General features: G+C 39.2%; 2 protein-coding genes across 2 annotated transcripts in view; both read right to left on the bottom strand.

The window, feature by feature from the left end:
* CRPPA (CDP-L-ribitol pyrophosphorylase A) overlaps positions 1–703 on the bottom strand; it is a 110,530-nt gene extending 109,827 nt beyond the window's left edge. The window contains 2 exon segments of the mRNA XM_050332672.1: positions 256–602; positions 605–703. Of these exon segments, the coding sequence (XP_050188629.1) occupies positions 256–602; positions 605–703 (446 nt within the window).
* Positions 704–14,031: 13,328 nt separating this feature from the next.
* On the bottom strand, positions 14,032–17,963 carry SOSTDC1 (sclerostin domain containing 1). Its single transcript, XM_050332838.1, has 2 exons — positions 17,572–17,963; positions 14,032–15,356 (listed from the first exon to the last, which is right to left on the bottom strand). Exons 1-2 carry the CDS (start codon positions 17,774–17,776, stop codon positions 14,941–14,943), a joined length of 621 nt encoding a protein of 206 aa, XP_050188795.1. The 5' UTR covers positions 17,777–17,963; the 3' UTR covers positions 14,032–14,940.
* Between the last annotated feature and the right edge of the window lie 9,446 nt (positions 17,964–27,409).

Raw genomic sequence — 27,409 nt, 5'->3', positions numbered from 1 at the left:
CGCCCAGGTCCCGCCTGGTACCTGTGCCCAGATGAGCGGGCCACTCACACCTCGTTCCCTGCCCCGCTGTCTCTCCCTGCACGGTCTGAGCGGCCGGGGAGAGACGGGGAGACACCGCAGCGAAAACTAGACCCGCCTAGGGCCTGCGGCGAGGGCAGGGCGACTGCCCGCGGCTCTCCGGGCACCGGGGCAGGGCGAGGGCCGGCCGGGGCCGGCGGGGCGCGGTCGGGGAGCCGGGCGGCGCCGCCTCGTTACCTCTCCATGGCCCGCACCGCGTAGCTGACGAGCGGCCTCCCCTGCACGACGCAGAACTGCTTGGGAGTGGCGCCTCCCAGGCGCTCCCCGCTCCCGCCCGCCGGCAGCACGGCCGACACCGACACCCCGCCGGGCTCCATCTGCGCGGGGTCCCGCGGCGGCTCCGCTCTGCGCCCCCCGCGGCAGGAACGGCGCAACCGCCCGCCCGCCTCTTTTATTCGCCCGCGACGTCCGCGACCCAAAGAATCCAGCGCCCGCCCGCTCGCCTGCCCCCAGCGCACACCGGGCCCTATTCCTCGCCCACCCCGCGCTACGCGAGGCCCCACAGAGGCTCCCCGGGTGCGGGCAGCCCCGCGGCATAAGCCCAGGTCGCAACGGGGGAGCGCCCGGGGCACCCTGGCAGCACAACAGCGGGCACACAGCGGGACAACCGGGGGACCGCGGCCATGGGCCCTTTAAATGCCCGGCGCGCGGGTGACTCCGGGTGGGCGGGGCCGGCGCGCGGGGCGGGGCGGGGCCGCGCTGAGGGGCGGAGCGAGCCGCGTGCCTCCCTGCCCCGCCCCGCCCGCCCCGCCGGGAGGGGCGGGAGCCGCGGGATCCGGGAAACGGGACTGTTCACCGTTAAACCATATTCCCAAATGTCCTGTCCACACACCTTTTGAATGCTTCCAAGGACAGTGATTCCACCACTTCCCTGGGCAGCCTGTTCCAATTCCTGACAGCCTTCTGAGTGAAGAAAAGGGCTTAACCTCCCCTCTTAACTCGAGGCCATGTCCTCTCATCCCGTCACTGGTTGCCTGGGAGAAAAGTCCAACCCCCACCTGGCTACAACCTCCTTTCATGTAGTTTTAGGCAGTGATAAGGTCACCTTGGAACCTCTTTTTTTCTCCAGGCTACACAACCCTAGCTTCCTCAGCCACGCCTCATAGGATATGTGCTCTGCTCTGCTCCTTTCAGCATCTGCCCTTCTCTGGACACAATCCAGCACCTCAATGTCTTTCTTTCAGTGGGTGGCCCAGAACTGAACACAGTACTCAAGGTGTGGCTTCGCCAGTGCCGGGTACAGAGGGACAATCATTGCCCTGGTCCTGCTGGCCCCACTAGTCCTGATGCAAGCCAGGAGGCCACTGGCCTTCTTGGCTACCTGAACACAATGTCGGCTCATGTTCAGCTGGCTGTCAACCAGCACCTACAGGTAAAACACTGTGAAAGGCTGGGGTGTTCCCGTCTCATCTCATAGTGTTACTGTAGGCAGTAGCTGAGACAGGTTAACTGAAAAATTCCCAGAGGTGATACTGATTAAGTGGCAGAGGAGGCAGTCCAAGAAGGAGGGGGTTTGCTAAGCATGACATTAGGTCACCTGTTTGTAAACAGGAAAATAGGTCTCTGGTTGATGTGTCTGGCTTCACTGTACATCTTAGGCTGTAAATTGAGTATATTTAAATACCATAGCTACAGTCTATCTTCATCTGAAAGTTTTATGTATCTCACTGTAATGATGCCATTGCAAGTCTGAAAGGACTGTTGGGAGCTTGTTCCTGCTTATCAGGGAACAGTGAGGGCCAGCTACTCCAAATGGGAAGGGGACCCTGGAGCAGAGCATGGTATCAAGGCAGGTGAGAACAGCAGCATCACCAACAAGGAGCCAGGATGCTAAGGATGAGCCAGGGTAAGGATCAGGACCTGCACTGTCAGGCATAGTCCAGAGACCACCTGGCCTCAGTGAGGTGGCTGGTCCCAGGGCAAGCCAGGATGTCAAGCCAATTCGTGTGGCTCAAGGTCAAGAAGGTGTCAGACCAGGTGCAGACATAGAGGACCAATGGTAAAGGAGGAGGAGGAAGAGGAAATAAGAGTCAGGACCTTGCTTCTAGCTATCTTCATAACAGCTCTTATTAGTGAAAGAGCTAACTTTGACCTTGACAAGCTAGACTCCTTAACTCAGCCATCTAAACTTGTTGAAGGTGAGTGTACTCAGGGCCCTAGCACTGTACTATTTGGCATTATTTTCAGGAAAAAATAAGTGCCTTATGTGCAGGCTGTTCTAAAATTACCAGAGGCTTTAGAGTCTGCAGGATTTTTTGAGCTATTCTGTATATCTTTGAAAAGCTGACATTTACAGCTTTTCATGTTTCTGTACGCTGTGTTTAAAGGAACCTAAGTAGAACACAGACAGAGACTTTTCTGAGAAGTAGATCTGATTGAAAAAGCAGCATGGAAGGAAGTTTGTTATGTCCCATCTGGGCTGCTTTGCCAGTGCCAGCTGTGGACTGGGGTAAAATGATCATAAGGGCTTGCAGAGGCATCATAAGTAGGAGTCATACAATAGGAGTGAAGTGATGCCTCCTAGCAAAGGCAGGAGTTCACAGATATCCTTGTTACCTGCAATAGCAGGAAAGTCCTGGAAAACTGGACAATGCAGTAGAAAACATAGGCACTTTACATGCAAAGGTGTCTTGACAGTTCTGACAATGGGCAGAAATCACATCAGCTTGTACCGTGCCTTGAAACATGAGAGGGACTGATGCCAAACCTTTTGAATGGAAACATACAGATGTACCTTCTGGATAATGATGTCTCAAAAGCTTCTGGAAGGAACAAATGTGTTACCATGGGCATTGAAGGAAATGGGCATGTTAAAAAAAAAAAAAAAAAAAAGAAAATGGATGAATTTTACAGATTACTGAAAAACTTACGGAATGGAGACTCCTTACATTAGTGAGTGGGATTAGCTAGAAGTTGAACTGCCTACCTCCTGACAAGTGTAGATCTCATTGTTTTTAGGGCTTTTTGTCATGTTGGTTTTTCTTTTTAATAATTTGTTGGCTTAGCAACTGTTTAACTGTTCATATTCTTTTTCAGTGAGTCTTATATTTTCTTTTCATGTGAAGTATTTCACTACACTTAATTCCTGACTGATGACATACATTTGTCTGTTGTCTCTTTTGAAGACTTCCAAGTCTGACCTGTGGATCTCTCCTGTGCAGACTGCCATCGGTAGAGCATCACTTTTTTATTACCAAGTACCCAAAATGCATTTTTCCTCTTGAGATAGGTACCTCCAGTGACCAAAATCATCTTGGGACTCTAATTTTTTCTTGCAGCAGTTCTATAGAGACAAGTTTAGGGCAGCTTGTTCTGCAACACTCTCATTTTTTTCCTTTTTTTTTTTTTTTTTTTCCAGTGTAACAGACATTCTGAATTCCTATCTCAGGTCTTCATGCTTCCATTCACAAAAAATCACAAACATTAGTCAACTCTAGCTGATTTTCCAGACCTTTTTATTGTTTACTTTACGATAAGAAGCAAAATAAGGTCTTTTTAGTGTCCATGGCTCCTCCCACTGTACATCTGTTCTTGGGGTAGGTAAGTGTGATATTCCCAAACACCAACACAACCTTCAGAACTATTGTCCCCTTCCTTCTTGACACTGTGGTTTTCATGTCTTTACCTACACCTGCAGTCTGTTGTGCCTAGTACCTTCTCTCCTGTCCAGTCAGCATTTCTCCACTTCATTTCTTTCAGTAATATTAACTTCTCCTGAGAAGGACAAAAAGGTAAGAGAGATTGATGAAAGAATACCATGTGCTAAATTTGGTTCTGTTCTTGTTCCTTACTATGCTAAGGGAATGAGACTTGATCAGTCTAGAAGAAATGATATTTGATGGACGGACTTTGATGGATGCAGACTTCAGTGTCATCCAATCTGTGGTGTATTTATGGTGAGATTTGATGATCCAGGCAAAAAGCACTTTGAAGCTGCTTTTGGCTGCACTTGAACGTCAAATGTTTCAGAAATTTTCATGTTTTTCACAGTTCCTATGGAACTGTTAGCTTTTCCACCAGCCCTTCAGGATAGACTCTTGGGGTTTTGTTTGTACTAAATTTTCTACTGGCATTTCTCCTTTTATTTTCTGTTTTCTTAGACAATGATGTGGAAGGAAGACCATATTTAACATCCTTATCCTTTTATACTATGTTTTACCCTGAGTTAAGAAAACTGGGATTTGGGGGTTTACATATTTTCAGTATTCATTTGTTAGTAACATGCAGTGAAGCACAGTGACATTTTGGGAATACATAATTTGCCTTCAATTCCATTTCTTTATGCATTTTGTATTGAATCAATCTACTATTTTGGTTGCTGTGCATATGTATTTGTGCTCATATAAAAACATTTGAAGTGGGGTAAAATGTAAATTCACACATGTTGGGAGAACAATTTTGCACAGTTTTTAACTGAATAAAAAAGGGAGAGACAACATTTACCTCAAAGCAAGTAAAGAGCAGGCTAATCCATCATTTCTGTGCAGGGTATAACATCTGAAACCACAGTAGTAGTTTGCAATTATGCAGTAAAGATGCCAATCATATGTTTGAAAGGAAAAGCAAGTGTTTTTTTTTTTTCTTTTCTTTTTTTTGTTGAAGAAGATATGTACAAATTGGAATCAAATTACAGTAGTGAAATTCACCTGAAAATTTGACTGCTGGAGGAAAATATCATCTGTTTCTATTACTGACTTGTAGTAGGGTTTTTAGAGAACATTAAGTTATTGGAGTGGTAGAAATCATTCTGAAAGGTTTTTGTGAAAAATTAGTAAAAGAGTAAAACTTCTTAATTTAAAATTTCAGTTGAGTCTTCTGTACATGTGGTATAAATTAACTGAGAAATTGCCCATTATCGAAGTAAATTCTAAGCTCTTGAAGAATTTTATTTTTAATGCAGGCAAAAGAGGATGACTTTGCCTTTTCCTGACAAGCAGCAAGGTTCACTATGGTGTGTTTTAAAGGGAAGTGCATGGAATCAAGTAACATTTAGCAAGTTAAAGTGAATTGTAACAGCAAAATTAAAAAAAAAATTAAAATACTTCCTACTATGGAAATGCAAGATTCATAAAAGACAACATAAACCTACAAGTATTTTAAATCTGAGAGCCATTCTTCAAGCTAACATGGTATCTGTAGCATTCTGAGCAGTGGTGCAGGCTTTTAACCTGAACCTTGTGTATGAAGATTGTATTTCACTAATTTTATCCATATATATAAATTATTTCTTCGGTGATGGTAAGCCATAAAGTCCAGAGCTGTAAGGAAGCAAGTGGAATGCCAGTTCACTTTAGGCAGTTTTTCTCTTCAAGTAGGATAGCAGTCTTGGCTCTCTTGAAGTCACCAATAACTGTCTCTAATTGCTGAAGTCACTCTTTACATAAACCGACACAGGTTCTTTGCATATCTAAAGAGATTAGAAAGTCCTCCAAAGGACAGAATTTCTGTTTTTATCTTGCATGTCTATTGCTATTTGTAGCATGTTACACAAGAGCTCAAAGTCTTAGGCTTCATGGAAACCATAATTTGTTTCCAGATACTTTATTTCAGTTCTGATGGACCACTGCCAAAAATAATCCTGTAACAGTTTCCCTTTATACTCTTCACAATCTTTTACTTGTTACCTGAGACTGATCAACCCTCCATGTAGTCCTTTTGGACTGAGTTACATCTTTGCTGTTTCAGTCTTTGTTGCAGAGCAGCTGCCTCAGAGTATTTGCTCTGTGTTGATAGTGGTTCCCAAGTCAATGTTATGTCATAGGGAACACACAGCTCAAGGCAGTATAATATAGATAGAGGAGTGATGAAAAAGGCAAAAATGTTTTCCATCCAAAGCATATTTAACACCTTCAGGGAAATCTTATCTTATTTCATATTAGCAAATATTTATATTTGTATTTTTACAAATATGACTGCAAAGGGTTATTTCTTGCTTTTAGATTGATGAAAGATGCTATAGATGTGTGGAATACTTAGATAAAGTGTTGTGCTACTGATTTGCTGCTATTGCTATGTGGAACCGAGATCAAAACAGCATGTATTCAGTAGGGGAGTTATGCACATGCATAACTTAAATGATGTAAATAATTGACTATCAGATATCAAAGAGTCCTTACATGCCCCATACACAGTGGCATAGAATCACCTATAGATCAGATCCTTAAGGGGAATTCTAAGTGCTATTGCCTTCATAGGAAGTTCTGCAAAATATATCTTTTTTAATAGGTGAAGCATAAATAGAGACTATGAATGCTACAAATATAAAGAAGAAAATGTTGTCTTTGAACACAGTGGAGTGTTTGTAGGTATGTTGAAAAACATATGTTGAGTTCCACCTGTTGTATCCTGTGTGCTTTATGTCACACCTTTGGCATTGTTTTGCATGGTTCTGGTAGCTAAATTTCTTTTAGAGCTTATGAATACTTGAGACACAGAGGAAGCATCTTGCTTATGTTCTGTGCAACTGCTAGAGAAAAAGATGACAAACATTGCATTTGATGTTTGACACACATTTTGAAGCTTCACCCTAAAATCTTGTACTCCCCCTGAAATGTTTATCCATTCTCTACCTGATAATCCTCTAGGCCATTTATCTGAGGTATGGAAGGTTAGTTCAAGAGCCAATGAGTATTTTGTGTACACAAGGTAAAAGAATTTAAAGATAGGAGAATTACTCTAGAGTATGTTATTCAATAATTCATGAGAGTCCCTGATTGCAGGAATTTTTGTGAAATTCAGAAAGGTTAAAGACTTGAAGGATTTCAACTATTCTAGCAAGTAGGTTATAAGATGGAGGCCTCATGTAATTTTTCATTAGAAATGGCTGACTAGTGTTAAACACTTGGCTCTGGAAGGGTCTTTGTAGATTCTAGGCATGTTGATCAGATGTTAAGTCATGCCAAGTTTAGGTAGGCCTATCTGCACCTCTTTGTGGAGCTCCACAATCACAATGTATTGTGCTGGTTAACAGAAGTTGTCTTTTAGGGTCTTCGACTGTTGGAGTGCATTGGATGGTGACACTAACAAAGACATGGAAGTTCAGGGACGGAAATCCCTGTTTTCCATTGTCACTCTGATTTAACAGTAGGCACCAGGCACTAGGACAGTGCCCTATCATGTCAGTAAAAAAAGAAATGTTTAGTTTATTCTTTTTTGGCAGATGTTGAGTCATGACTAGAGAAACACTTACCTCTGAGGAAAGACTAATGGCAGTTTCCTTTTCCCAAGGAGATTCAAAGCAGAGATGGGCTATGAATTGGTTAAATAAGTGGTGTTAAGCCACAGATGTCAAGACACCAGTGATATAGAATTATGTGGTGCAACATTAGAAAATACTTTAAGAGCTGAAGTTAGATTTGGAATAGAATTGGGATTTTCACTGCTCTAAACCTTTGCTTCAATTTTGGTGTGTGCATATTATCATGCCATGTTTTATTGCTTTACCATGCTCTGTGTTATCTCCAGGGAATGTTTGTAAAGGAATATGAAACAATTCACTAAACTTTAAGTGATGGAGAGAATCAAACAACACCAATGAAAATTTGCAGATTTGGTATGAATAGGGGTACAAGCTTTATTATTTATTACTACACTGAAAGCATTGCTTCTGCATCTCTTGTCATGTTAATAACAGTCCTTACTTTAAGAATGCCAGGAATGTTATTTATTAGTCCCTATATTTGAAGAATATAGATAAAATCAATCTGACAGAGTTCATATAGGAGGGATTCCATCCATGTAAGTTTTTACTTAATAAATGAAGACTGGTCCTAGCTATATTATTAGGGGTTGAAATTGCAGCCAGCAACACAAGATGCAACACAAAAACTGGACTTTGCCTTCATTGTGGATTCATATGATATACAATAGACAAAACAATCATCTGGAGGTAGCTCATTTTTTCCCTCTTGTTTTGATTTTTTTAGGTTACTTTCTAACCTTTTTGGCAATTTGTAAGGGAAGTGCCTTAAAATGCAGCCTGCCTTGGGGTAAAGTTTGTGAATCTTTTTTCTTTCTAAACAGTTGTTTTGTAGTGAGCAAAACACGCAGGATGATAGTCCTTAAAAACAGTAGTCTTGTCCTAATCTTTTACCTCATCCTTTGCTGGCTTATGCAGTTACAGCACACAAATGTTAGATTGGAAAGGGTCAATCTTTTGATCCTGTTCAGTTTTTAGAAAGATCGAGGTTACAGATTTTGCCCAACTGCAGCAATGTGGCTACCTGTCATCCAGCAATTATATAGAGACTCAGCTTGTTTAGCATACACCACTGAGCAACCATCAAAGGTTAACCATTTTCCAGCATACTAATCTAGCTGGATGCAAACCAACTACTTAATGAAAAATGCTCTGTATCCTGTTACTGTTTTTCTGAGTAATGCAGTCCAACTCACCCTACTTGAAAAATTCTTCCTGGCATCCACCTGTGCCAGTACACTTGTGTTTCTACATACATTGTTTTCTTCAGTGCTGAACACTTCAGAAAATGGATTAAGTAATTAAGTAATGCATCCTTCTGTATCTGTGTGTGTGTGTGTTTTGGAAAAGAATTGTGGAACAAGAAAGCTAACTACTGGAAAGAAAAGAGTTTGGGCATTGAAACACCATGGGAAAGAGGATTTGGATTTTGCTAGAGCCAGAAGTTTCGAAGTGAAGGTCAGAAGCAAACAGATTTGCACGGGGCTGCAGTATTTGAGTAGATAAAGAGTATCACAAGGTAATATGTTCTTAAGATTCAGACAGTGGCTTGAATGGTGTGTCTAATGAGGACTTTTAGGGAAGAATTATATGAAGAAGTATTTAATTAAGCAAATAAAAATGGAAATCCTTAATATTTACTTTATTCTTGGCAAAGGATGTGGCAAATGTTTTCTTGTGGCAGAAGTGTTGAGATTCATAACTGATTACAAGAAGATAGAAAATATGGGGACAATAGTTGCAGTGCACCTAGAAGAGGTTTTATGGATAACTCACTAGCTATATTCATGATGGTCTTGTTCACAAAAGCAGATTACTGTAATTTTATAAGTGTATATGATATATATAAAAAATATATATATTTATGTAGGTTGCAAGCAAGATTTTGAGCCAGATTCTTCAATAAGGAAGTCCAGGTGTGTGACAGACTGCTGGCATTCTAAGAAACCTGTATGTGAACTTTTTCAGCTTAGGCAATATTCATTCCCCTCAGGGCAAGAAGACCGTGGTCACCCACCAGAAGATATGAACAGTGCAGTGAAATGTGCTTTTATGTAGAAATGGCAGATTCTAAAGTCTCCTGACTTGCCCTGGTTCAGTGTGAAATGGTACAGACACACTGTGCTGAATTTCTTCCCATTGCATGAGAAATCAAGACACAAAGGCAGTCAGAAACGGTTATCTACCATATGTATTTAAACTTGGCAGTCTGCTAAATCCCAAGGGCAGCATGTTCATGGGCTACTGTTTGGCTTGGCGTTTTGCAGACAGAACAAGTCTTTTGAAGTCTCATGAAGAGCTATGTGGATCAGAAGAAAATGAAGAACACACAGTACATGCTGTCCTTCACATGTCATTTTGTTCCATTTTTTTGATCCATCTTCTCTTCTTTCTCCTCTTCTGGACATATTCAAATTCAGACATTTCAATATCTGAAACTAAAGATGCAGTGCAGCAATACAATCAGTTCTCAGGTGCTGAAAGCTGTTCTGGCTAGTGTACTAAAAGTTGGAATAAAGATGCACAAAAGCAAAAGTTTCAGCAGGCTTTTTCAGTGGGAGAAAAAAAAAGCCAAACACCAAAAGCAAGTGTTCCTTGCTAAAACCAAAATTTTTGTAGCTTTACATTTTAGAAACACTCAAACCTCTGTTCTCCATCCCAGCTTAATGGCCATGGGGAATCTAAAATGGCTTTCTTCAACCCATCCCAAACTAAATGAATAAATAAGTAAGTAAATAAATAAAATAATAATCTAACAAGCAACAGATGTTTAAACTTGCTTCAGCTGCAATTAAAACAAAGTCTTTGTGCTACAGAGTGTTTCAAAGCTTTGCATAGTCCCTCCGTTTCTCAGTGGCTGTTCTTGTGGTAGGGCTAGGCAAGTACTTTTCTACTTAGGTCCTATCCCTCAACTCTCCACTGGTTTATACAAAAGAACTTTAATGAGTGTGCCTGGCTGGCTCTTCTTTAGCCCACCAAAGCATTGGACTTCACAGAATGGTTTATGCTTTTAGTAAATTCCTTTACAATTTCCTCACTAAGTCATTTCTCACTGGGGCTAACAAAACAAATCAAATGTGAAACTCCTAGGCCAAGTCAGAGCATGACTTTTCCTCTCAGTAGTCAAAATTAAAAATTGATACATCCAATCATTCTAAAAAGAGATTTAAAATATTTATGTATCAAAAATTAAGTGTGCTGTATTAATATAGTTCAGAACAGCTATGGTTGTAAACAATGAGACAATTATACACTATTGCAAAACTGCTAAAATAGAGCAAGGGACAGAAAACAGTGTTCAACAAAACATTTTTAGGTGGTTTAGTATTTTTCACTAAAGTAGATGGTAGCAAAGGTCACTCTTTTGACAGCAGTTGTTGCAGTTTAGTAAACAGAACTGTATTATTGTTTCAGGGAATTCTGATTTAGGCCTCTTTTCCGGGGAGCTGACTTCCTTTTCTTTTTTTCCCCATTAGATTCTTTAAATACAATATTCCACAAACAGCCCTATTAAAGAAGTTGTCCTGATTTTCATTTCTATTAAGACATCTTCTGTATTTCTTTGTCATTATATAGACAATTAAGAAGGCCTGAACTCCAGCTAGGTAATGTCACTGTCACATCAAACCAAGTTAAGAAAATACCAACTCCCGAAGTGGATTTACAGTCCAGTGTTTGTAGAGATTTTTCTCAGCAGTTAATAGAGATAACTTATTTTCATGGTGTGCAGTTCAATAAGCATTAATTAAAAATTAAGACTATTTTTTATCATAGAAGTACTGAGGAAAGTAGATGTTTGAATATTTACTCAGTGGTAGGCAAAATCACTTGTAAACCACACTTTTCTAGGGTGTCAGTTCACATAACTCATACCAGGAGTTAGCTGAAAGGCTGGATGTCCTTCAGAAAGATGCATGGGCAGGCTTCTTGTTGTGGGGGCCACATTCAGGCAAAATTAACAAATCCAGTGACAGAATGTCTGCTTAACTCATAAATCTCTAGAGAATTTTTAGGTTTAGCCTGGAGCGATGTTTATGTGTATGTCAACGAACTGAAAATCAAAGGCCCTTGCCTGGCCTACGGGAAAGGAAATGCATCATGAGAATAGGATACCTTCCAACTCTAAGGATTCCTTATAATTTTCAACTGAACACCTCCAGGTTAATACTGTAGCAACAAGACTCTCACAGTGGAATGTATTGAACAGCCCTTTCTTGATTAATGCTGTACTTCTTCAGGAAGGATATAAAGGTCAAGGTTAGAAGGACTAAAGTGATTTACTAGTAGAAATCTGTTAGGTATTTTGAAGGGTGTTATTCAAATGTCTGCTTTATTTCCAAACAAATGACTGAGCTTGGATTTGGGTGGTTTTGATTCCAAGGCTGCTAGAAAGGAGAGAGCAACAGATTTGTTACTATCATTAAAAAAACTGAATAAATCACCTTCTCAAGGGCCTTTCTAGCCTAAACTGCAAATGTCAGGCCCTTCTGACTTCCACAGCTGATAAATGTCTTAATGACACATACTATCTGCCACTGCCTCTACGAAGTGTGCCTCTGAGTGCTACCATGCTATCAAAACAATCAGCATCTGGCTAAGTTTGTTTCTAGTGATGTCTAAGGAAAATTGATTTCCACTCATTATAAAACAATTTACCACTTAGCTGGGGGCAGATTTCATCAACTCAAAAGTAATGAAATAGTGATGTCAGATTAACAGATTATTTCCAATTTATTCACTTTCAGGTTTCTAAAGAAGCAAGTATGAGAACTTGTAAAATTATCAGGTTCATTTTAAGATGTTTGAAATGCCTTTTAAGAAGCCCTTGGACTTAATGATCCACCCATATGATCAAACATCACTGAGAAAGTCAACTTCTGTAAATTCTTAGTGTAATAAATCTAGACTATTTGTGGTCTAATTTATGTAAAAACTTACCTAATCTGCCTTTACACTGTACTCTTTCAAAACACTTACATGCTTCTTGTATTTATTTGGCTTAATATTTTAGATGAAAACTAAGAAAATGTTAGCATGTTTGTCTTTCTTTAACTTTGAAGCAAACTTAAGATGTATCATATTTAAAATTATTTCAGTGTAAGCAGTACTATTTTCTTCACTGAGTCTTTGATAAACTTTGGGCAGATTCTCCACTGTCCTCCACTAGAGCAGTGGCTCATTTCCTCCTCACTGCAGCTTTACATGTTGGAGATTCCAGCAAAGTTTCATGAACTCATTTTAGCAGAATTTTTGTGTCAGGTTATTCCCCCTCGGGCAGCTCTGCATGGAAAGACAAATGAGAAGTTATTATCTCTATTTCTAAATGGAAACTCTTTATTAAACATGCATATTGTTCCTACAGTAAAACTTCAATGACTGGAAAAGAGTTATGAGCAAGATGTGCAGGTTTTTTCACCATTCCACCTTCTGGGAGTCAAACAGAACAGGTAGGCCAGCTTTACTGATTTTTAGTGACTTTCGGCTTTGAATATAATTTTGGTTAAATTTTGGTCCATTATCTCAATTTTTTGTGCTTTATCATCTTAAACAGGTAGCTGGATAACAATTTAAAAATGGATAGATGTTTGGCATTTGGGAAAACTTTTTCCCTCATGAAATGATTGAATGAAACTATGTCTTATTAAAATAAAAAAATAATATATCTCTAGGTCTGCTGGACTGCTATGCCTAGAAGCAATGTCATGTCACTTCTCTCCCTGCTAACTCCTTTATTCATCATCTCTCCTTTTACACTTAAAAGAAGCACCTTTAAGATCAGGGAATTTAAGTGTAGATGGATTCTGATCTCATCATTTTGATACTTTCACGGTCACAAAACTAAATTTGAAACAGCTAGATCATTAATGCAATGTTGTTTTTTTTTACCTGTACTATCACGTGGATCACTTAAATTGAATAAAAAGTATATACCTTTTTTACAAATAGCAGATTTTAAAGAGAATTATTGAAAGTAACTTTGAGGAAAAATCATTAAATTTTGTCGATAAAATTAAGGATTCAGTGAGTCAAGTAGTTCTACTACATTAATGACCAAGAAAGATCTCTGCCAAGAACTTAATGATAAATCTTTTGGAATTAAAATGCAAAACAGGATGAGATAAAAAGAAGGTCATAGAGCTTGTGTGAGACCTTATCAGGCAAGACTTTTCATTATTATCCTCTTGTGTAATCTTTACTTTGGGTGCAAATGGGTTGTAAAAGTTAATGATTTAAGAACAGCAGAATCCCGTGATGAAATCTTGCCCATAGTGTTTCAATATAATTTGAAAGATTGAGAACAAGTGATTCATGCACTATGTATTGAAAGGTAGATTAATTACTATATACTTTCTGATAGATTCTATAAGAATTTGAGGATAGATGTGACAGAGTCTACTGGTTTTATGGAGAAGATGAAACCATATGTAAGTTATATCATTACTCTTTGACTTGATCATCACTAATGAAAAGAAAAAAAATGGTTGCTTCTCACTAGCTTGTAAAACTTTCCAAATACACACTTCTTCTGAAATGCACAACTTGAGAACTGTTAAATAAGAACCTGGCTTGGACCATTAATAAGCACCATCTGTTAAATGTTCATATAAGATTTTTACATCCAGAAAGATTGTTTTAATTTTAAATTTCAGTGATAGATTTTGTTAAACCAAATAACATTCTCCCTTTTTTTAAGATTAAATGTTGTGACTGATAAAAATGTGTGCATTTTCATACACAGAGACAGCTAATACAGGTTTTTAGCAGTGTTTATTTTTCTAAAAAAAAACAAAACAAAACAAAACAATGAATTTGAAAGGAAGTCATATCTGTCTTTTGATTGCACACTTTTTAAACAAAAATAATACAAGGTGGAGAATGAAAAATACAATTTTTATGTTGCTACTTCGAAATAACACCTAAGTCTATGAATGTTCAAAATTAAAATATATATACCAAGAATGCTAAAATGTCTATTTTACATTATCTACAAAATTATGTTCTAATCCAGCCACAAATCATAGGAAAATACTTTGATACATATGAAAAGCTATAAACATAAGGAAATTTTGAAGGGAAATAACACACATAAAAGCTCATTAAATAATTACAACAACAAATAAATAGTTTGTTCAGCTTTACTTTTTGATTGCTGCCATGCATATTTTAATTTTTGGTATACTGAGATAAGAGACAGGTGAGCATGCAAAGCATCTTTTTAGAATGAATCTGAAAGCAGATACAAGGTGTTGTATTTTTCAGCTGTTGTCAAAAGTTCATAAAACATGATATAGAAGGCAATAGATGTGATAACTGTTCTCAGGAAAACACACGACAAAGCATCTTATTACAAAATAGACTTCAGTGAAGACTCATGGCAAATTTTCTTTGCCTCCATGGGTGGAGAAAATGTAAAAGTTTATAGTATGGGTTTGGAAGGCTTGTGTTATTCCCCATCTTGAGCATTTGGAAAATCACCCAAAATGTCCAGATGCTGAGAATGCCCCTTTTGATTTTGGTCAAAGCAAGAAGCAAGTAGTGTCGACTGAGAACACAGCAATGGCAGACTTGTCTTTAAGCAGTCAGAAGGGTAAAGCAAATGGTTACAGGTGAGTTCAGTTTTGGCACGAGGAGAGGGAGATGAGAGAGGAGAGAATGTTTGACTTCTAACTTGTACTATGTTTGCTGGATTTACTGGCTCTTTTCCTCTCTTTGTGGTGCTGGATAGGTTTTGCTTGAGAGGTTCCCTCGAAGTTGTGGCTGGACTCGTTGTGCTGCCTGGTGTATCGCTTGCACTTGCAGGCTGTGACCACAGTTATTTTGTAGGTTCTTATACTTCCATCCTGGCATTGAAGCTGGATCCTCTGAGTGCGAGTTTTGTCGTTGACACATCTCCACTCTTGCGAGCTCCGCCTGCTCCAGTACTTGGTTCCGTAACCTCCTCCAATCCAGTTGGGGAGCAGTGGCAAAGGGAGGCATTCACCAGCACACACCAGTTCCTTCAGGGGGTTAATGCTGGTGCACTGGCCGTCAGAAATGTACTTGGTGGATCTCAATTCCCGACAACCAACTTGAACACGATCTGTAGAATGCACAGAACAATAAACACTGAAATTCAGAATGAAGCAATTTCCTCAACCAGTCATTTTCACATTAACCAGGTATGTTTTGCAGAAGTTAAAGTAGGTTGTAATCTTTACAGGACATCTCTTTACTGTTGTGTCCCCCAACACAAGGGCCTCAAGCGCTGATGGTATCTCTGGGTAATACCAGAGCATAAAGAAATCCTAATGATATGCACTTCAGCAGTTGTGGTAGAAGAGGCAATTTTATTCTCTATCCTTCTTCTCAGGGACATACCTTTTAGAAGAGAAAAATGCCCCAAGGGAAGAAATGTTTCCTGTTTGTTCTCAGTCTAGGGAATCTGCACTGTGATGTTTACAGTTATGTTGGATCATTAGCAAGGGGGAAAATAGTGCTTTGGAAATGGTTTATATGCTTCTAAATAAATTTCAAACAGTGTGTGTCTTCTCTTTCCATGGTTACAGTGGACTGAGACTCCCGTGAACTCTGTGGCTCTGAACATAGATACTGCAGAAGTGGTAACAGCTGAAGTTACCAGGGAATGGGGTTCTGCCTATGAAATTTGAATGATTATCAGTAACAATTGCAGAGGGGTCATTTTGTCCTCAGGATAACACCATCTTTGTATCTGTAGTAGTCTGTATGCTATATGTTACATAGAGGATCCTGCAAATTCTCTCAGGCAACTGACAGAACCGACACGCAGAGCTTCTCAAACAGGCATGTTTGTACCCGTCTATATGTGCGGCTCTGCACTCCCTGCAATAAACACAACTGTTTATTTCAGTAATTACACTTTGAAATAAACGCCCACAGTGTGCTTAATTTTAATAAGCAATCTTTACTGGCTGTGCTCTCCCTCTTTCTGAAGGACAATTACGGCGCGGATTCTACACACAATGCAATTAACGAACGCTTTTAAAATAGAAGTAATTACTAGAAACATTTCAGAGTGAATCATAAAAGGCTTTGAAGGTACATCTACATATCACAGCTAGAGGCTGCTTCTGTTTCTACTTGGATTTTTGGAAGCAAGTTCTGAACAGAGACACTGCATTAAGATTAGTTCACCCTGTCCCCTGTGGCTCATGGTGGGCAGGCAGAGGGACTGTAAATCTGCAGACTGACCCCAGGGACTAGTGACAGGGCTGCTCTCCTGATTGCCTTGCAGAAAAGATTCAAGCTTGCCTTCCTGCAGCTGCACTCAGGAATGTACCTGGAAGCAGCTGGTCACAGAGCTAAGTTTGTCTCGTGTTTTTCTGTCTTTCCTGGCTCAGCTTTTCACCAGTGACAGCTCACTGACAATGAATACCTACTGGGCTGCTCCAGTAATCTTATAATGATGAGATGTTTCCTGTGCACTTAAACCCTTAGCATTCACAGAAGCTGACACACCTGGCTTAGCTGAAAGGTATCGGTGTCACTTGTTGCCTTCACTTTCCAAGGATGACTCTATTTTTATCGAATTGTTGTGGGTTGGTGTGTGTGTTTCTCTGTTTGGATTTGTTTCATTTTAAGGAGGTGGGCAGAAGAGGGAACAGATAAAGTCAGCAGGTTTCCAGATCCCCATGTATCTGACATATATACATAAAACTCAGCAGGAAAAGACTAGATATAAAAAGGCAAGTTAGAGCAGAGATCATAGGTAAATTATGAGCTGATTTGTTTACATTTGCTGGAGGTGTTAAGCGGTTAAGAGCTATAGCAGGAAGTAAAACCAAACAGCGGGTACGAAATTCAGAGTATTTCATTGCATTTGAAAAGTAGCTCAGACACCTTCCCTGCTCGCAGTGGGAGGTGAGATAAGAAAGCGAGCGCTCTGGAAATGCCTTTCACTCCTCTTCCATTATCTCGCTTCCCTGCCGGATAACCCACAGAACGCGGCATTCTTGGATGAACCTCCCTCAGGAAGTAACCTGGCCGAGCGAGCCGGTCCTACAGGACTCCCCAGCACGGGGGAGGGCGGGCTGTTGGCTCGGGGGCCGCCTGGCGAGGCAGATCCCGGCCCGGAACCGGCAGCATCTCCCCGCGCCCGGGCTCCCCCCATGCGCCGGTTCCCTGGAGCGCCGCGCCGGGGCCGGGGGAGCGCGGGGCGCTGGGCGGGATGCGCGGCTCCGGACGGGGGCTCCGCTCCCGCTCCCGGGGCCGGGAAGGGCGCAGCTGCCGCCCGGGGCTGCGGGACGTGGTGGAAGTGCCGCCGACGGGATACTCACTGTTACGGTCCGATCCAGTGCTGGTGTAGTGCCTGCCTCCGTTCCGGGCTTGATTCAACGTGCTGTTGCTGCTTGGGCTCGCTGCAGCGGGTTTAACAACGTGTGAATAAAGTATCTCTGTGGCATCGTTCTTGAAAGCCAAGTAGGTTCTCGTGAAGATGCAAGCCAGGAGAAAGCCATAGAAGTGAATGGCAGGGAGAAGCATGGCTGGTTCACTCTGTGTCTGACAGAGCTGGATGAAATCTTTTCCTTCTGCTTCTTCTGAGTAACTCTGAAATTGCTCTTGAAGATTTCCTTTATATATTCAGGGAGGTTTGGCATTCATTCAGGTGTAAAGTTGTGGATAGCTTCAGAATGAAAACCCACAAAAGGGGTGGGATCCCTACATGAGCTGCGAAGACCTTTCACCAATAGGAGAGAAGACTGCAGTAAAGGAGGAGTTAGATGCACTAATTGCAGGATTCCTATTTGGGGCTTTTGAGGGTATCAGAAAACTCTTAGGCACCACCAAACAGCAGAATTCGGGTTGAGACCTAGAGACAGCCGGCTCTGCCCTGCCATTCCCTGTAGCACCGTGTGCCTGGCACTTTGGTGTGATGTGACCAACACGGTGTCAGAATGAGTCTCTCCTGCTCCTGTTATGCGAAGTTTCATACCATCTTCACAAACTGAGATGAGCTCTGCAAGGATGCAAAAATTTCTAGAACTTAAAGAAGACTACTAGTTACACAAATACTGTCTGCAGTATACCAATATCATTTAAAAAATATTGTGAATAATTTAAAGCTGCCTCTAGATGCTTTAAATTATGCAGCTTTGATCAACAGGGAGCACTGCAAGAGAAATTGCTTGTTTTAGAGGAATATTCTCTCCCTGGTGTGCAAAGTTACAAGTATGTATTTCTGTATCACCACATAAAAAGTATCTCCTCTAGGCTCTTAGTACAAACATATCCATATTCATAGCCTCTCACCATGCTCATTCACCAAACTACTCTTTTTTAGTTTTGTACATTGCCTAGAGCATTCTTATATTTTTAATGCATTATTTCATGTGATAAAGGAAACAAAGAGAAAATATGCAAATCTCTTTCAAATTTTCAGAAGAATAATCCTTACTTTGGCACACTGTTTTACTGTGTCACACACTTACTTGATTTTACTTAAAATTACATGGCCCAAATCCAAACACTAGTGTAAACTGAGGTGTTGCCAGTAGGTCAGTGCTTATCTATATCCTGGTGAATGTTGTATAGATTTTCACTATAAATAAAACAACAGTGATCAGCACTGAGAGCTCTAGTGTTCTAATTAAATGGAACCTTTTTCTTGGGAAAAAGCACAACCTTGCAGAGGGCCACATTAGGTAAAGGTTAGACTCTAATCTCACTTACACACTCGGTAACTGAGTTCATGTCTATAGTCACACCGGATTTTATTGCTGTAAGAAAAGCAGAAGTGGAACACAGGTTAGTTACCTCTACTGCCAGGTTTAAAATCTCAGTCATTCAGAGAAGACAACTTTGTTTCATCCTAGTCAAAAGCAGACGTTTGTCTGCATCAGCAACACTTTCCTCTTGCATCACTGAAAAAGCTATCCTGGATTTCAGCAGGAGTAAGAACAGATCCACAGTAAGAGCCAGATTGATAGCCTTTGCTTAAAGGACACAGGAAAAACGGGAGTGTTGCAAGGTGAAGTGAGTTTTACTGGCAGGGCTGTGTGTGGGGAAGTTGAGTTGATTGCCTGCATCTATTATGACTAGCCCAACCCAGTTCTGGAATAACAAGAATGTTGCAAGGTAGAGTGAGATCTGTCAGCAGAGCAATGTATGGAGGAATGGGATCACTGCTATCTCCTGACAGAGCTCCAAGTTCCTCTCTCATGGAACATCTAATTCAACCACAAAATCAAAGATGTGCATTTTACCTTCCCTTGAAAAAAATGTTTTCTTAAGCAAATTATCAAAAAAGATATGTACACTACAGACCATTAATATTTGAGCTTTTTTTTTTTTTTTCAATAGCAGTGAACCAAAGGTCTACTTTGTTGATGTTCAAGTCCTACTTCATTTTTTCTCATACTCACAGATCATACAGATCTTCACACATCTCACCTTCCCTGCAGGATAGTCTCTGTGCTGAATTGAGCCACTATAATTAAAAGCATGGAACCAATTTTCCAGTTATCCACGGTACCTGTGTATACCAGTCAGGGGACCTCTTCCTAGTAGAGAGATTTTCCCACATTAGACAAGACTTAAGAAAGTCAGAAGTTTCCTTGAGAACTGTTTTCTTTGAAATAAGGCATATAATCTTCTCACAGGGAAGATGAACATGGCTTTGGAGTGGTTATAGAACTGGGTCTACAAAGAGCTTGCTAAGCCTTTTCAGCTTTCAATGAAAGCTAAAGATCATCCTTTCAAATTTAGTCTACATGAAACCACTAAGTTTGTCATGTAGATCTCTTGGTCTTGTCACTTAGAGAAGGAAGACCTCAAGACAAGCCTCTCATATCCTTTGTAAAGGAAAAGTTTTGCCCTGAATTTGCCACAGGAAAGAGCATACAGATTACCTCATTTTTCTGTGCACTAGACATAGAGTAGACATTATTTTAATTTTATTTGTGTTTTCCACTTGTTCAAAATATCGTATGAAAATATCATTATTTCAGTTCCTTAGTCACTACTGTCAGCCTCCAAGCTCTGAGAGGTAAGCAAGCTTCTGAGAAATTTGTCAGTTAATTTAATTTATACTTTCTTAATCAAACCTAGAACTAGCAGTCTTTCACTTTTTCTGAGTCTCCCTGAGAGAGATTAGAAGTTGCTTGAGAGGAAGGGATTCTGGTCTGTCAAATTTGTTTATTCTTCCTCACTGAACTTCAGAATCAAAAGGTGTTCTTGTTGCTTAGCTCAGAAGGAGCTCCCAGACTTAACATATTTTTGCTATCATTAGTTAGATGTTGTGATAAGTTCACAAAGGCGAATGCTGTGAGTTACCACTGTAGCCTCCAAAACAGACTTACACAATGTATAGTCTGTCCTCATTCTAGTCAGATTCAATGGTTTGTTTAGAAGATTGCTCTGCTTAATCTGTAATATTGGCCATAAGGAATATATTACACAAGGTCTTTGAAGTCTGTACTGGCTTCCTTTTTGCCTCTGGGCACAGCTCAGGATGTTCTTATTGATCTATAAAACCCTATATGCTTTGAGTCCTAGGCAATAAATTCTATCTCCTTTATCTTCCATTATGATGCTCAAGATCAGCCAGGGTCATACTGACTGTACCTGAGTGTCTGGAGAGGTTGAATGCTCAGTGCGAAAGGTCCAGGGGACTGGATTTCACTGCTCCTAAGGATCTAAGAAAGCTTCGTTCAGCTGCTTGGCATGATGTAAAGGCCATTGTTTAGTCAGGTGCTTGAAAGGTGACTGTGGGGAAGGCACAGGGCAGAAACCCATTGATCAGATTAATTTAAAAGTTCATACATATACCCAGAAATTAAGTGCTACATTTAACTACACACTTTTTTCAACTTAACTGCTCCTCCTATCTTAACAGCCTTGCTTCTGAGTGAACCTAAACATAGTGGTAAAGCCATCCATCACGCTTCAGAAAGAATGGTATCCCGAGTTATCCACACCTTAACTCTTGCCTTTTCCATTTTCTGTGATGGAGAAAACACATTTCTCTCAATGGATGTAGAACTAGGCATACATTCCGCAAAGATCCCAGAAGAGAATTCCCTTCTTTATGGTCATTTATAAGTCTGTCAGGATCCCATCCTCCATGTTTCTTAGACACTATAATGATGTCCAAAGGGCAAAGTTTTGTGCAGAGTGCACACACCTGTCTAGCAGCACAAAACAGCCACAGGGAATAGAAGGGTATGCACTGACAAGTACAAATGACTGTCAGAGGGCCTTGCCTTTGCAAACTGCATGATCACTGCACATGCACAAAATAAGAAGAAATCCTCAATTTTCCATAAACTTAGGCCTGTCCTGTTTTAATAATGACAGGAAAAGGTCAGAATTAGAATGAAGGCACCATGGAAATAAAGGTTCACAATTTGGTTTTATATTTTTATTTTTAACACCAAAGAGAAGACCATTAGAGCACTGCACTTCTGACTTGTTTTCAAAGGCAGATACTTTGAGAGTAAGTATAGGCTCAGATAAATGACTGCAAAAAAGAAACTGACATTTATTACTTTGCACCTTAAAACAGAAATGACTGTCAGGCTATTTTCTGTTAAGCAATAAGCATATTAGTAATGTACTTCAAAGCAGCATAAAATGTGATTTGGAGCATGATAAGAGAACTTGTCTGAAAGTGAGGTAAAATTGTAATAAGTGCAACTGTTGAGAACTTGTAAGCTGTTGTGCAACAAGTTAGCATAATTTTGAAGCTCATACAGAAAACATGTTAGAGAACCAAGATATGCCCCCATGCTGCAAATTCTAAAACCAAAGATTTTTTTGAATACTTTTTCTATAAAGACAGAGGTTTTTCTATACAGACACTTTTTAATTTTCTAATGAAATTACATTTGAGAGATTAAATGGAAAACATAACATATATTCTTATTAGGAAGAATGACTAATTAGTTCTGATTTATGTCTTCTTCATCTCCCTAAGATGCTGTATTACAATTTTATTTTTTCTCTACTTGCTCTTATACATAATGTAGACAGAATAATTTAGGTCAGGCTGTGGCTTCAAAGGAGGTAATTTATCACTTTTATCAAAAAAGACACTGAAAAGGGGGAAATATCTAATTTTGTTAAAAAATGCTAGGAAAATGTACAGTAGAATGAAGAACTGTCTGTGCTAATTATAATTGCCACCTCTTCTTAAGCATTTGCAGTAAGATTTTAACACAAGATTGAAGACAATGTGGCTTATCATCCAAAACATGTTTTATGATTTCTGCATGTGTTGAAGAAGAAAAACCAAATATGTTTAACAAATGAAAAAAAACACAAAAAAACCAAAAAAAGAGAATAACAGCTTGTCCACTTATGATAACATTTTTGGAAACTCTTAAATGACACTGAAATGTAACACTTATATTTTAAAGATATTTAGAGCAGTAAATATGATTGTTTTGGGTTTTGGTTTTTGGTGGTTTTTTTTTAATACACATAGACACTGAAGTCAACTGGACTTCAGTATCTACATACTTTCTAAAGTGTTGCCCTAAGGAGTGAAAGTCCTATTGATTTTCAGTGAGCCAGTCACTTAAATGCTTTTGAAAATTTTACCCTCAGGTTAAAATTCTGAAACTCCTACTCAATGTTAAACAGGCAAAGTCCCATGAACATGCCCTAGTTGCAAATAAAATAGAAACTGAGTAAGGGTTTTGAAGTCTGACTTGTTTCTTTACATGTAATTAACTGAACTCTTAATATATCACTATGTTTCAGTAAACTGCTTTGTGTTTCTAATTATGTGGTCTGAAATGATTACAGTGTATTTAAAAAATGCACACTCTACAACAAACCAGCTAAGAGAATCTGGCACAGTGTCAGGATTTCCTAGGCAAACACTTGCCAAACCTGTTGTTAGATCCAAAGTCATAATTTAAAAACAAGCCTACAAGGTATCTAGAAGAAGATCGCTCTTTCCTTCCTTCTGCATCATCTCCCACTCCCTGACAAGAGAATCACTTTACCTTATCAAAACAGAACAGTTACTGACATTTGTCTCCTGGTAGGAAACCTATCCCTGCTACGTTCTGATTTCAGATTTGACTAGTGCACATTCTTGTTAAAGAAAAGAAACTTACCTTCACCAAGAATGTCCAAATTCTTCAATCAGATAAACATGCACAACTCCCTGCTGAAATTAAGGAAGTACCTGAGGGCAAAACCTGGCCCCAAATGAGAATTTTAATAATTGTAATACTGTGTAATCCTTTCCCTGCCAAGAGACAGAAATGGCTTGTTCCGCACAACAAATTCACAGACTTGCCATGCACTGAGTATCAGGGCTTTGCTTTTAGCCCCTGAACCAGAATATATTTGATCAAAGTGTATAGAGCTTATTTTATTAAAATTAATCTGTCCAATATAATGGTGCATTGGTACAATACTGAGAATCTCTTATTTGCACATGTGGGATCTGCTATAAACCAGCAAATGTTTCCACATTATCACCTCAGACAGAGTTTTAAACACTGGGAACCTTAATTTACATGGAAATCTGTCTCTTTCTCCAAGGTTCTATCTTGATGTGTTGGTTTTACTCTTAGCTACTGAGCATATTTCCTCCCTACCTGAAGTTAGTTTCAGTCATCTAGGTCTCTTTTAAGTCCCAAACTGTTTCATGCAATAAATGAATGAGTCAGCCTGAATGAAATTAAGACACAGAACCAAGTATCACCTGACTACACAGGCACTACAGCCCATTCCAGACTTCCTTTCTAGCAATTTTCATTATCTTGAATTCACATGTAAAAGAAAATGTAACAGAAAGAGCTGATAGATCCCTGCTGATTGAAAATCTCCTCACTGGAATGCTCTAGGATCTCTTTTAAAACATAAAATTACATTTTTACAAAAGTAAAGCTCAATAAAACTTACTATGACTACAGAAGAACCTTAACTAATACAGTGGCAATATGCACACCAAGAGCTGAGTTTCTAAAGCCCTTGGGCTAAGTGCCTAATAGTTTTCTAGGTATTTTTACAGTGAGAACATTTTGTTGTTGTTGTCGACTCATGTCACTCACAAATATAATATATAGAAACCTATGTACAGTCAGATTGGTGAAGAGTGTGAAAAATGCTATTGCCAAACAGTTGAGAGGTGGGAATAACTATTCAGTACGTTCTACCCATTCTCTGGGTTCTATGTAAAATTTAATATCAAAACACTTTAGGGAAGAACAAGAATAGCAATTCTTTGCAGCAGTAGGTGTCAAGATTTCAAAATCTTTTCTTCAATCCAAGTCAGAAAAAAAATCCTCACATTCTGAGATTCTTTGCAGAGAGAAATTTCAGATAAAGAAGAAAATCTAACCGAATATTACTATTTTGATTTTTTCTTTGATTAATCTTGACTTTTAATAGTTGTAGTTCAACAGCAGCAGGATAATCCCTGCCTTAAGCATGGTATTAGGTTTTAAAGGATTATTTATCTTATCTAAGCTTAGAAGACTCTCAGTGTACCTTCATGATAATAAGTAAGCTGTACTAGCTTGATCACAGAGTTTTAAGCAAGACTATCCTCTAGCCTGAAGTGCAGTGGGATTTCAGTCTTCATCTAATGCTTTATATATCTATATGATCACAACAGATTAACATTTTGAATTAAAATAAAGTAATATGGTTACAAAACAGTTTGACAATGAGGCCACTTTCAGCAGAGAAAATCAGCAATGATTATTTTTTAATGACTGCTTCTCCAAAGATTAAACTTAGTTCATACTATTCAAAACTGGCTAAAACATTCGCTCTTGTCATTGTTGACCTCACATCATTGTCCAGGAATTAAATAGGCTTCACAACAAAGGTGTGTTACCCCATATTCAAAACCTCACCACTATTTATGCCTGTAACCTTCAGGCAGCGAAGATGTTCTTTTTCCAATGCAAAGCATGGTTGTTGTGAGCGACATTTATTTTGGGACTTCAGTCTTTAGTCTATTTGGAATTACGAACTGGTTTAGATGACATATAAACAGTATTCAAGAAAGGAAATGTCAGAACATTCTGTTTGTTCACTTGGCCTTTCTGCAATTCTTCAAAGCTTTTCACAGGGTTGCTTTTCTAAAATGTATCCTAACATGGAAACGTTAGACAAATAAAGCTTTCATAACTGTCAACATCTGAGTTTGTTTTTCAAGAGGAATATTTCCAATAAATTTTCACACTGAGGAAAAACAGAGTAGTATCCTCCCTTCTAGGGGTTTTCATCTGAAATGTAGCTCCCATCTCACACACATGCTTGCCTGATTTAAACAACAGAACAATTTTTACTGTAAATGGAAAATCCTGCAGGTGAAAATCCCTGGCCTGATTCTTCCCTGATGGTAACTAGACTGGCCTCCTGCAAGTCTAGGAGATGTATATTTGCTTCATAAGGTTGGATGTATCAAGCCTACTTTGGTATACACAGCCAGTAGGAGATGGTGTTTTGCTTAAATTTTATTTTTCTCGTTACTTGCTACCTTTGCTACTTCTAAGAAGGGTAGGATCATGAAATCCTGTCTTCCAGCTTCCCTTCAGAGTTTTGCATCACAGATGCTCACTTCCATCTACCTCTTGTATAGATGAATGGAATTACCACCCAGTGCTGAATCCCTCCTTCTCTTTTTCCACTGCAAACTCTGGCAAGCTGTCGGAGCATAAGGGGTGTGATAACAACTGCCTCTCATTTCCATGTCTGTCCACCTGGTTCCAGAGTGCAAGCAGCACCTTTGGCAACCAAGGTATGTCTCCAGAGAATTTTCTGAAGAGTTGAAGAGAGGAAAAGCACTGGAGATGCTTATGAAGGCTGCATATCTGCACAAAGTCAGAAAAAGCCAGTAGAACATGCAGGTCCAGGAGGCAATTTGTGGACAAATTTTATAAAATAGATTTTCTGTATGGGATTCTGGTAGATGCTGATGCATTTTGCACTAATTTATGTGAAAAATTAGTGGAAAAGGATTTTAGTAGTTTCAGTGACAAAGTACCTTTTATTGTAGAGCTCCTTACAATAGTAAAGAACTATGTACCTAAGGGTTTGTTCCTTTAAATAAATTACATAAAAGAAAATTAATTAAAAATTACTTCTATATATGCAAGAAGTTATAGCATAATTTCTGTTTTATAGGTGTAGAGGATGTCAGTAAATGCTAATATATCTCAAATGCCTACATGCACTTTTAGATTTTGCCCACTTGAGGCTATACCCAGTTTTACAACTGCTTTTTACTTGAACTGTATCACATTAACGTATGTAGTCTGTTATAAATTGTGCATAGAATAGATATTTTGTGCTCCTTATAAAAAATTATATGGACAACATAAAAAAGTATCTCTTATGCAGAAAAAAATATTTTGTTCTGGGCAGCCCAATACATAATTCTTGTAAATGTTCAGTATCAGTATAAGGTCCATTAAAAAAAGAATGAAAACTGAAGTGCTGGAGCCAATTTATTAATTAATGACTTTCTCCGCTCTTAAGTGAGGAAAATTGTTATTTCATTACTATTAATTCAGTCAACAAGTATAAATAAAAATGAAGGTTACTAAGGACAAAGGTATATATGACCATGAAATGCATTTTATTTTACATTCTAGAAAACACTATCAAAAATAAGCTGTTTAAGATAGATCAGTTGTTTTATAAACCGTCAGAAGGAAAATGTATTCATTATAGGGTCCAATTTGAATCTTGCTGAAGTCAATAGAAATCCTTCAGTTGTCTTACAGGGAGTTGGGTTTAAAGCCTCCATGCAGTAGAACACTCACCAAGGGAGTAGCTGACCGAGTTCCGATAATCTGTGTTCAGAGCCTGCACATTAAAATAACCCAAAACATTTTTCCAGCAGGTGGCACATGAGATCTCATAGTCCAAAACATGAATACAGCAATGGCATGTCACCACCAGCCTAGGAAACTGGTATTTAACCAGTTTGGTCTAAAAGGCCAATAGGAACTTTAACTGTCTATAGGCAGCGACCAGTGTGGGGTTTTATTAGTTTTTTTTTTTAATTAGCACTATTAGATTCACATTTCCATGTTAAAAAGAAACATCATATTTATGCATAGCATCGTTATAAAATTTTTGATTTAGCCAGCTTGTTAAAATAATTTACATTTTTTCAGTGCTTCCAGTACTTAATATTTA

Source organism: Myiozetetes cayanensis, unplaced genomic scaffold (genome assembly GCF_022539395.1).
Source record: "Myiozetetes cayanensis isolate MyiCay16 unplaced genomic scaffold, myiCay2020 scf1, whole genome shotgun sequence".
Taxonomy (NCBI): Eukaryota; Metazoa; Chordata; class Aves; order Passeriformes; family Tyrannidae; genus Myiozetetes; species Myiozetetes cayanensis.
The sequence above is the reverse complement of the archived record's forward strand: the minus strand, read 5'-3'. Positions and strand labels throughout refer to the sequence as shown.